The sequence below is a fragment of the Vanellus vanellus genome (assembly GCF_965231255.1).
Source record: "Vanellus vanellus genome assembly, chromosome: 1".
Taxonomy (NCBI): domain Eukaryota; kingdom Metazoa; phylum Chordata; class Aves; order Charadriiformes; family Charadriidae; genus Vanellus; species Vanellus vanellus.
Genome location: NC_138905.1, coordinates 2,958,349 through 2,969,327, shown reverse-complemented (window position 1 = coordinate 2,969,327; position 10,979 = coordinate 2,958,349). Strand labels below are relative to the sequence as shown.

Below are 10,979 nucleotides of genomic sequence, written 5' to 3'. Positions count from 1 at the left end.
TCCCATTAACCTTGCTTTTTTTATTATTATTTTTTAAATATCATTAGTCCCGTTTAAAAACAAAAGATGGCGAATGTCTCTATTTTAGGCAGACCTACTGCTTCCTTGAGCAGAAATGTCCAACATCACCTCTCAACTCTTGTTTTTTCAAAAGAAGCGTGTCCTGCTTGACCTCCATACCAGCCAGCGGGGAGAAGGGAGGCAAAAAGAGGACCGAGGAAAGGACGAGGACGCCGGTGTGCGGAAGGAGGGGTGGCAAAGGCAGCAGAGGTGACAAACCGAAGCTCGCTGCAGAAACGTTCAGAACTGCTGCTCTACTTTAAAGGCAAAAGTTGTCCAGAGTGGACAGTTTTAGAGTCTACACCCTGTTTGCCGCGATCAGCATCCCCCAAGCTCATGCAACACACGCTAGAGATGCCGCTACTGATGATACAGAAGATGTTTAAAGAACACAACATCTCAAATGAAGCCCGAAACACAGTTGGAACAAAGCAAGCAAGACTGACTCCCATTGCTCAAGGCTGTCAGGACGGGAAACCAATAAACATTTGGCAATAACAGAGACCTTCCTTCCCGACATAGCTCTTCTCCTGATTTTACAGAATCATCTGGCCTGAAAAACGTCTGCTTTTCCTCTACGCTGCATTTTGCTGCCAATTCTAAGTCTGGCAAGGAGGGACCTGCCAACTTCTTGGCTCTCTGTTACAAAAGAGAACATTATAAAGGAGAATTTGTGAGTTAGCTGATTTGTAAACACTACAGCAAGTCACCATGTAAACATGTTGCTTATGTCCCTATTATTTCTCTCAAGCAGTTTACCTGGCACCTGAGGCTGAACTCCAGGATCCTCCTCTCCTACTGATACTACAGTTGCTTCACATGTGAAAAAAAGCCCAGCTTCTTTCTGTAGCATTAAAGAAAAAATACCTTTAATTAGCCAGTACTCGCTAAGCATCTTGATAATTAGAATAGGAGAGTCACTGGCAATATTTTGAATCTAAATGAGATCCGCAGGTGCACTCGCCGTTGTGCAGTAGGATGCAGTTCAGACGTGGCCAATTAGAGAAACCGAACAGGTAAATAAACGGCAGAAGGCTCTACACACGTTGCTCATTTGACACTGCTACTATTACTACTGCGTGAAAACCTTTTTCTGAGATTGCCTGGCAAGACGAATGCGGCGGTCGTTATCTGAACAAAAACAATTAAATGAAACCGGGTACTTGCCTAAAGATGCTTTGCAGTTTGGGGCACTGTATGCCCTTTCATTCACAAGTACTCTCCAAGAAAGGAAACTCTGGTGGTGTATGAATCACAGCACACCATCACGTGGGATCCTTTTAGGTTGCTGTGACGGAAAACAGTTATATGTAAGTACCGTTCCCGAAACCGAGGCTGGTTACGCATAAAAGTCTGTGCTTTAAAGCTTCAGCGATAACATCTGCTGGAAAACCATGATTGACACAGCAGAGGGAACACCATCCGCCTCTGAGAGGCGGAAAGAGAGACAGACTGAAACATCGATCTTGTGCATAAAATATGTTTATTGTTGGTACAGAGCGAGGCATATTCGTCAGTACTTGATCGGAGTGAGGAGCACAACAGAATCATTTCACGTAAATAAAGGCCATGTTACATCTTAAGTGTTGGATCATTAACATCATTCCAGCAGAAGGCCTGGAGAGAGACTTCATTAATTTGTGATGTGAGTTAAAGCACAATTTACGTCATTATACATCGTAAGGAAAACTTTAATATGAGCAACAAATCTGGGCTGTAGGGTAAGGAGCGACGGCTGACCGGCTCACAAAGTACCGCCGCGTCCCCGCTCACAGAGCATTACATACCCGTGCCTTTGACAGGGAGAAGTTTTTGAGGAGATTCTACAATGAAATAGCAGCATTTGAAGGATATTTCCCCTTTCCGAGGTCAGTGAAAGGTTCTTTTCTTTTCCTTCCTTCAATCACCAATAAGTGGATTTTACTAAGCCCGAACAGTATCTTCGGCTGTATGATTTCTGAGGCAATAAGATACAGGTCTTGGCTTTTCAAATGGTCACGCTGATTGAGCCGTGATGGCTGCTGCTCTTGAAATGGCTCTTCCAGTTCTTCTCTTTATTGGTCTGCCCTGTAAATGGGCTGTCATATCATTCTTGGGAAAAAATGCTCTTCTGCTGAAATTAGAGTTGATGGTCTTGTGCTTGATTTGGACAATGCCTTTATCCTCCTCTCCCAAGCATGCTCTGCTAAGAAAGCGGGTGGGGGGAAGGGAAGGGAAGAGAAGGGAGAAACACATATTTCAAGAACTCAGAGTTAGTCCAGAGAAGTTTGGCTGCAATTCCTTCCTAGGAATTGCCATTTTTTTTTAAATTAAAATACAGAAAAAGAAACATTGTCAACACGCACATCATCACAGAGACGAGCCACAGAGGCAGAATGAAGCTACCTGAGGACTCAACAAGTCAGCCATTTGGAGGCCTGAAGAGTTGCAGCAATGATTCCTTTTCATCCACCCTAATGCCATCACGGCTCCGGTCACGCTAAGGCTATTACGGAAATTAAATCGTCTGATCTCACAGTAAGACAAATTCCATTCCCAGCAATTCCATACTTGAGGAAATACATCCTGAAGTCATACGACATTGAGTATCTCCCCTACCTACCTCCTTCCTGCATTCTGAGTCATAATCAGAATGTCGATAGCCTGAACATGTTGCACTGACCTCGCGCTTCATTAACCACCTCCCGTGCACAGCCAGGCCACCAAAAGCTAGAAGTACAGAACCATCAAGTAGTCCAAGAGTTTTTCCTCCTAACACACCAGAGAGCTCTGCCATCAAGGTCTTGACCCTTCTGAGAGATCCTGGCCTCCACCCTGAAAATGCAGACTGGCAAGGACAGTACGTAGGGCTCTACTGAGAACTTCCTACTCCATGAGGTCTGCAGAAATGAGCACACGTATGGATGGTGCTTGGCTAGATCAGTAAGGGGAAGAGAAAAGTGGGATCTGATAGGACACAGACAGGCTGGGCACTAGAAGTATGCTGGAGGCCATCTATGTTCACTGGAGGACTAGGACGTCGCCCAAGGCAATCTATTGTTCCTGCCTTCAAAATCCAGAAAATAGGGACGACTGTAATTTGGAGTCTCCTTGTAAGAAATGGTAGAAAGGGATTTGATAATTCTTAGGGCTTATGTCGGGAGCAAGGCCAAATGTAAACCTTGAAACCTTACAGGAGACATACAAACAGCTGATTCAAGTATTTGAGCAGTATCTGGCCAGACAGGGCACACTGTCTGGTGACTCCGGACTGCACCATCAGAGTCACAGAAGTCAGGGCTCAGGAAAATGAAAAATCAAGGGAATGAAAAACCTGTTGTCATGTACGTTTTTAACCAAATTCTCACGGTATTTCTAAAAATAACTTGGGGAGCCATCCAACTAGATCAAGCGGTGTTTCTGCAAGGATTAGGAGCTGCACAAAGGAGCGGGACAGCACGCGTGTGAAGAGGTGGTAAATACCCTTGTGATGGCAAATATTCTCCAGAGCTCATGGTAGAGAACTACAGGCTGACAAAATAAAAGGAGTTGGTTTTATGCTCCATAGGTGCTATTACGACGAAAAATAAGGCAAACGTTTATTAGTTAACAAAATCTCCAATCTCCCTTTGACAGCATCCCCACGGAGATTTCTGTAAAACTGATGAAGGCTACTTTAACTGGAAGACTCTTTTTGCAGCGGTATTACAGAAACTTGCTCGAAGCCATCGCTGGGCTGAATATTAACTTTACATAAATTTAACACTGCATAAGTTAACGCAGGAAATTCCCAAAAGATCTGAGAAAAATTGCCTTACTTTTCTTTTGTTTAGCGTCCCAAGGAAAGAAATTGCAGGTATTTGTTCATCGCACGTGTATTTTTGCCCACAAAATTTCATCTTCAGACAAATGGGAGCGTTCCAGGGCTTGCTTTGGTTTTGTCTGTATTTATGGTTTTTTTTTAGTGTTCTTTGCCATTTAACATCACCTACAAATTTACTTCATGTATTTCAAACATTTTCCTTCTGTTTTTTTTTTTTGTTTGTTTTGTTTGTTTTTTTTTTTTTTTTTTTCCATGACCCCAGTGTAGGCATGAAGGGAACCTGGTCTGACTCTTCCATAATAAACTTCCTTCAATCAAGGCAGTGTTTAACAGTGGCCATAAAAGACAATGCCTTTTTACTGCATTTCAGTTCAGTGTTTCCAGCTACACTAATTTTACCTATTTTTCCGTGAGATTAGGAGATGGTGTCTAGTAACGATACTGGAGGATGAGGCTAAAATAATGGTTTTATTCTGAGTAGGACGCGTGATTAAGGACCACTCTATTCTACAAATTAAAATAATGGTTCCGAGAAGGCTGAAGAGGCTGAAGGATGTCGTTTTGCAGCCAGGCTCTCAGATACCAGCACCTGTTGGTACCCTTCTTTGAAGTACTTTCGAATCTAACCTGCCTGCAGAGACTTGCATCCCTGGGAAATTCAGTGGTCTGATAGGAAACTACTGCACAGACTTCATTAAACTACAGTCTCATCGTGTTTCAGTATAGGAGTTAGAACTGCCTGTAACCAGGGGAAAGGAAAAAAAAAAAACAACAACAAAAACATAAAAATGAAAAAAAAAAGGGGTATTTTAGCAGTCACCTTGTCCATACCGCTGGACAGTAGACTAGGATAAGTGAGAAAAATGCCTCTGGATGGTCCGTATTAGGGCAGCGACTGGTCTGGCTGGAGTAACTTCAGCAATGGGAGCACAAATCCATGCCACAGACAATCCTAATATCTCCCCCTTAACGGCTCCATTAAGTAGGTTTTTCTCTCCATTACTACTACAATAAAATGCAAACATTAATAATAGAGTTTAATTTATCTCACTAGCTTCTCATGACTTTGGGAAAAGATTTAAAGTGAAGATACAACAATGTGTCAAACTCCTCTGAATTAACAGCTCTCTGGGCCTTTCTAACAAGGGGAGAAAAGGACAGATAGAGACATGAGATTACAGACAGGATGAGAAATAAGGAGCATACAGAAGAGAGGGTGAGATAATTATAAGCAAGATAGGAAAGAAAGAGGAGTCAATAAATTCAATTTATGAAAAGCACAGAGTGTGCTCAGCCTGAGCACAAGTGCCCAGACTCACCGCCAGGAAATCGGATTAGTTAACTTATTTGGTTTTCAATATCTTGGTCTATTCCCTCTAGCAAATTTTCTTCTTTGTTTGTTTCTTGTAGCCAGTGTCAGTTAACTTTTTCATTTCTGAATCCGCTACTTATCCCACTCCTCTGCCTTCCAACCAAGCGCACGTAGTAGGTAATTTTGCAGTATTTTATAACAGCGTTTAGCAGTTATTTCGAAGTACCTGTTTGTCTGGACTTCGGGGCAATCAGCGAGTAAAAATAATTACAATTACAGCTGCAACACACGGAGGATGAGCTATAGAGGACTGATGTTCATTATGAAAAAACCAATTGTTCCTGCTTGCAAATATTTCCATCATAAAAGGCTTCTCCTTCTCTGTTATCATAAGAGAGAAACCTCTCTGAATTCTCATCTTGAAGCATGTGTGAAAGAGAATAAGAAGCATTTAGGAAACACTTTTAACTACTTGACAGACTGGGTTGAAGATCTTCAACAAAAAAGGTGTTTAAAAGGGTTCAAAAACCCAACGCTCATATTTATGCAATTTCCTTTTCCCGCACCTTCTGAACATGAATTAATTCATCCTCATCATACACTTCTGAAGAAATTCCTATCAGATACAAACTTTAGTTATAGCTTAAACATGTATAAGTAATTTTCTAAATTTTCTAGTTACTTTAAAAAATAATATAGAATTACAAATACAGTAAATTAGCGTTCCAGAAGATGCAAGCCACGGTGAAAACCTAGTCCACTACATAACGAATTGTATTATTCAATGGCCTTATTTCTTAAATGTCTCAGAAACACCCATGGTCCAGTAACTTCAGACTGGGGTTTGGAATACAAAACTCACACTAAGGGAAACCCTAGACAAAAATACACGCACCAAATATTGTTTGGCATAGTGGGAATTAACTAAAAAAACTGCAATTCAATTGAAAGCAAAAAAATCCAGTTCAAAAGGTCACAGGGGACTATAACGTTTAGGGAAGAAGGGGATGAAGACAGGCTGAGAGAGTTGGGGGTGTTCAGCCTGGAGAAGAGAAGGCTCCGGGGAGACCTTATTGCGGCTTTCCAATATCTGAAGGGCGCCTACAAGAAAGCTGGAGAGGGACTTTTTACAAAGGTATGTAGTGAGAGGATGAGGGGGAATGGCTTCAAACTGGAAGAGAGGAGATTTAGATTAGATATTAGGAAGAAATTTTTCACTATGAGAGCGATGAGCCCCTGGCGCAGGTTGCCCAGAGAAGCTGTGGCTGCCCCATCCCTGGAGGTGTTCAAGGCCAGGTTGGATGAGGCTGGGAGCAACCTGGGCTGGTGGGAGGTGTCCCTGCCCAGGGCAGGGGGGTGGGACTGGATGATCTTCAAGGCCCCTTCCAACATAAACCATGCTATGATTCTATGAGCAAAATTTGTGGGCTGCAGCCACAGCAGCTCTTGGGCCCAGGACCAAGCTGGTTGCACTTCTCATGCTTGGGTGTCTGAGCATGGCTCAACCACCTTTCCAAAATTAATGGAGTGTCAGTAGCTTTATGAAAGAAAGCCTCAGGCTAGAATATCAGGAAAAAAATTCATGAGCAGGGAGATCCGGTAAGCTGTAGAGCATTTAAGGAAATGAAGGAGCTGAGGAGCTTAACAAGTGGGCCCGAGAAGCACCAACGGATATACAGAAGGAGGTGATTTTGAAAAGGACAGGGTGATCTCATTGACTTTTATATTTTGTCACATGAATCCCCTGTAAAGATTTCACTGATGATAGCAACATTTAATATCATAAAGTGATTTTGGAGCTACTTGGCCAGCCACACAAATTGTCCTCGTCCTGCACTGTTCAGAGAACAACAACGCTACAGCCGGTAGAGGAGTCTGTCTGCCAGCGCTGCCGATCCAGCCAGGCTGCCCGTGCGAAAAACAGCACACAAACCTCAGAAACAAAGAATTAACAATAATAGCACCGCATAAACGCATTAAGCACTGCAGACTGAGGAACGGCTTTAGCACAGCCACGTAACCATTGTCTCCTACCAAGTCTTGCACAGCCCTAGACCACGAGCAGTGTTAACTCCAGCAAAATCTTCAGTAATGCCAGAGCACGGCTGCACCAGTGTAACAGCAAAAAGGTCACGGTGAATGATTATAATCACGGTCTTACTACTTTTCTGGACAGGCAGAATTAACTTGAGTGAAAATGGTTATCATTATCAAATACTAGACGTGCTTGCTGGGTCTCTGCTAGCACATTACAGCCCGCATCTTCACGTGTGCAAACATTAAGTCACAGATTTTATCAGAAATAAAGAGCAACAGACTTATTTAAGCACTTTTATCATACACTACATACATAGCCTATAAGAGTAATCGCAACTGGTTTCTTTAAGAACACAATCGATGTCAACATACGCATCTCTATATTTGAATGATGTAAGCTGTTGAAAAAGAATCATGTTTAGAAATTTTAGCCGAACTGAAAAATGTATATTTTACTATCATTTTCCCTTATGCTGCACTAATACAGCATTAAAGTTGATAATCTATAGTAACAACCCATATCCTAGAAAATCGGATGAGAGGAGGGCAAGACCAGGTAAAGGGCAGCATTAGACTCTCAGAGTACATAACATAAAAGAAATCAAGGCTTCCAACTGGTGAGCAATCTAGTTTGAGACATCCATTCGTTCCTTAGCGAAAGTGGTCATATTTATGACAAATAGTACCTCATAGTTTAATCCCTTCGTTTTACTGCTAAAACTGCAGATAGAAGGAAACATCTGCCACCAGCGATAGCTACTGCGCTAAACGAGAGCCTCCCAAGGGAAGAGATGGAAATCCCAGCATTTGAACAAACTGAAAGTGGACTTCACAGAGCTTGTGAGAACGTACATACTGGGAACAGTACTGCTTTGACAGTAAGAAGGGCTAATTGGGCAATCTGATAGTCGTCTTCTCCATTCCACCTAAAGGGGCTGCAGGAGAGCTGGGGAAGGACATTTTACAAGGGCATGTAGCGATAAGAGGAGGGGGAATGGCTTCAAACTGGAAGAGGGGAGATTTAGATGAGATAGTAGGAAGAAATTTTTTACTCTGAGGGCGGTGAGCCCCTGGCCCAGGTTGCCCCGAGAAGCTGCGGCTGCCCCATCCCTGGAGGTGTTCAAGGCCGGGTTGGTCGGGGCTGGGAGCAACCTGGGCTGGTGGGAGGTGTCCCTGCCCATGGCAGGGGGGTTGGAACTCGATGATCTTTAAGGTCCCTTCCAACCTAACCCATTCTATGAGTCTATGATTAATTCAGTGGCAATATTTCTACACCCACCTGTTTGGCATGATTGACACAATGCAGGTACTGGCTAGCCAGGGCAGAGCAGCTGAGGGTCTCCTGAGCGTGTTGCCGATAACATTGTAGGATTTTATCCTGCAGATCAGCACAGATTGGATGAGACTCATATCGCCTGGGGAAAGAGAACAGAACGTTTTGGTTTCCTTCTTGAAAAAAATTCAGGAAAGATGTAATTCTTTTTTTTATTTTTTTTTTTAAAGAAGTAAACTAAATAATAGAAGCGAAGGAAAACACTTTAAAGATATAAACAAAGGCTGTTTCTAGAGATGTTTGGGCTACGAAGTGGGTAACATCAGATGCAAACATCAACGTGAGCTGCAGAAATCTGGCTGTTAGGACCACAGGTGTCCTCCTGATCCAGTACTCAAGTTCCAGCTGGCAGAGAAAATTAACATCCAACTTCTTACGAGCACACATCCTTAACTGAAGATCCCAGCAATGACGAAGCGCATCTGATCTCACCTACATCAGAGAACCAGTCACAGAACCACAGGAGAGCTGCATCGCTGTACAGTCCTATGACCGTATAATCTTGCTACTTATTAAATATTGCTCCTGCATGAAAGTGAAATCACCCATTGGGTTGACCTCAAAAATATAAAAATCCTGCTACCATCAGCAAATTACGGAACCCACTTTTGCTGATCCGATGATAGCCTCTATTTTTGGCGCATCCTCCTTCCCATCACCTCAATTCTAATCCTGACGCGAGATGTGCAAGTTATATAGGAATTTTGTCTATTTTCTTTACTGTATAGATTCATCACTCTTGCCATCTTTTTGGCTGATGCAATACACTTTTTGCCTTCAACGGAAGCCAAAGGCACTGAAGCTTCTTTAGTCTGTCCTGTAAAATCCAAGCTCTTTTGGACAAAAATCTTGTCATTTGCATTAATCTATAAAATGTTATTTACACTGACAGTGCCACAGAATTAAAACGGGAATACAATACTTTCCTATTTCAAAAGAAAGGAGGTTGGCGAAGTGTTTCAGAGATTAAACGTCCATTGAAATTTTACGCTAACTGGACATCTACTTTATAAATACTTTATAAGGTACTCACTTTTATAAGAGACAATCAAATCGCAGTTAAACCCCTTTCACACCAAAGATAAAATATTTCAATGGTAGAAAACAACACATGAAAATTTAGAGAAACATTTGCAGTTCATATGCCTTGAAGACAACTATTTGCTTTACGCCTGCGAACTGCATACTTAACGCACCCTCCCATTGACCCTACCAGGAAAGCCCGACGGTGGCTGCTCTAACGTCCATTCCAGCCCACGCGACTTTTAGTTCAATAATAAAAAAAATGAGACTCCTCAGCTACAGTATCCTCAGCTGAATATTCTGTTCCTTCTTATTTTGCTGATTGGCCGACGCAGATCTCTATTTTACTCCAGTAAGAAAGTGAAATGCGAAGCACAATGCAGTTCCTTCGGGGAACTGACTTCTTGGCAATCACTCAAGATGTAGCGCCAATATATACATACCCATATAAAACATCCCTCTTACTCTTTTCATTCATTACCGTACATCTGTGAAATGCCTAAAACAATTTAAATGCAGTGCCAGGTGCTTACGCACTTTACGATCTGGAAGTTCAAACTCCTGTAGACTCTTACGGATGAGGATTTTCCCTTAATCCCCCCTCTGCTGATATCAGCAAGCACTTCAAAAGCGTGTTGGGCATCAAAATGTACGACCATAAACTGCTGCACGCCGACTGATTGTGGCAAGGTCTGTATCGGGGTGGAGTACGAGAGGGAGCACCACGTACGCTCTTTGAAGACGTAAGACTCAAAGTGGTGGTGATTTAGGTCCAACCAAACCAAAGCTCTTTTTAAATGCCCGAAACCCTGGTCTGGGTTGATAAACCAATACAATAGACCATGAGTTAACAACAAATACACACAGTAAACCTAGCTGTGCCTTTATTCACAAGTGATTTTAAAGTGACTTCTTATATAAAGGTGAAGAGCAAAGGAAATGGGCTGCTGTTCACTGGCTATATAAATTCTGTAAAGCTATTTAAAGCCGTTTCAGCGGGGGTACTCCAACCCACGTTAAGGAGCTTTTTTGATTGCTTTTTTCCCTGAGCCATGCCATTAGTGACCGTTCGAAGTCGATGTATTATCCTCTATCTGAATGCTTCAATAGACTCTACGTTGCCAACAGTATCGGAGCCCTCTAAGACATGTCATCTCCTGCCCCACAGTGACTTGTCTTCAAGACCCGATGCAACTCAATGCGAACAGGGCCACTTCCTTCAAGTCAACAAAGTCCATTTTCGTGGATTAATCTGTTGAAGGAGAGCACCGTCTCTGTATTGATCCGCTGTGCTTGTTACGCTCCCCTAATGCACTATTTGCACTTTTGGGAAAACGCTAAATGAGATTACTGTCTAACATGAGATGGCCGTAAACCACGTGCTGCAGGATCTCCCGTTCAGGAAAGAAGGT

The 10,979-nt window shown here is 42.6% G+C and overlaps 1 protein-coding gene across 2 annotated transcripts in view; it reads right to left on the bottom strand.

The window, feature by feature from the left end:
- Positions 1–1,531: 1,531 nt before the first annotated feature.
- The window catches only part of CHCHD3 (coiled-coil-helix-coiled-coil-helix domain containing 3), a 176,865-nt gene continuing 167,417 nt past the window's right edge, over positions 1,532–10,979 (bottom strand). Inside the window, exons 7-8 of one of the 2 annotated variants that reach the window (XM_082486897.1) lie at positions 8,491–8,626; positions 1,532–2,245 (exon numbers count right to left, since the gene is read on the bottom strand). In XM_082486897.1, coding sequence (XP_082343023.1) covers positions 2,219–2,245; positions 8,491–8,626 — 163 coding nt within the window. In that variant the 3' untranslated portion in view covers positions 1,532–2,218. The remainder of the gene's footprint in view (positions 2,246–8,490; positions 8,627–10,979) is intronic. The other variant, XM_082486898.1, reaches the window with a different exon arrangement.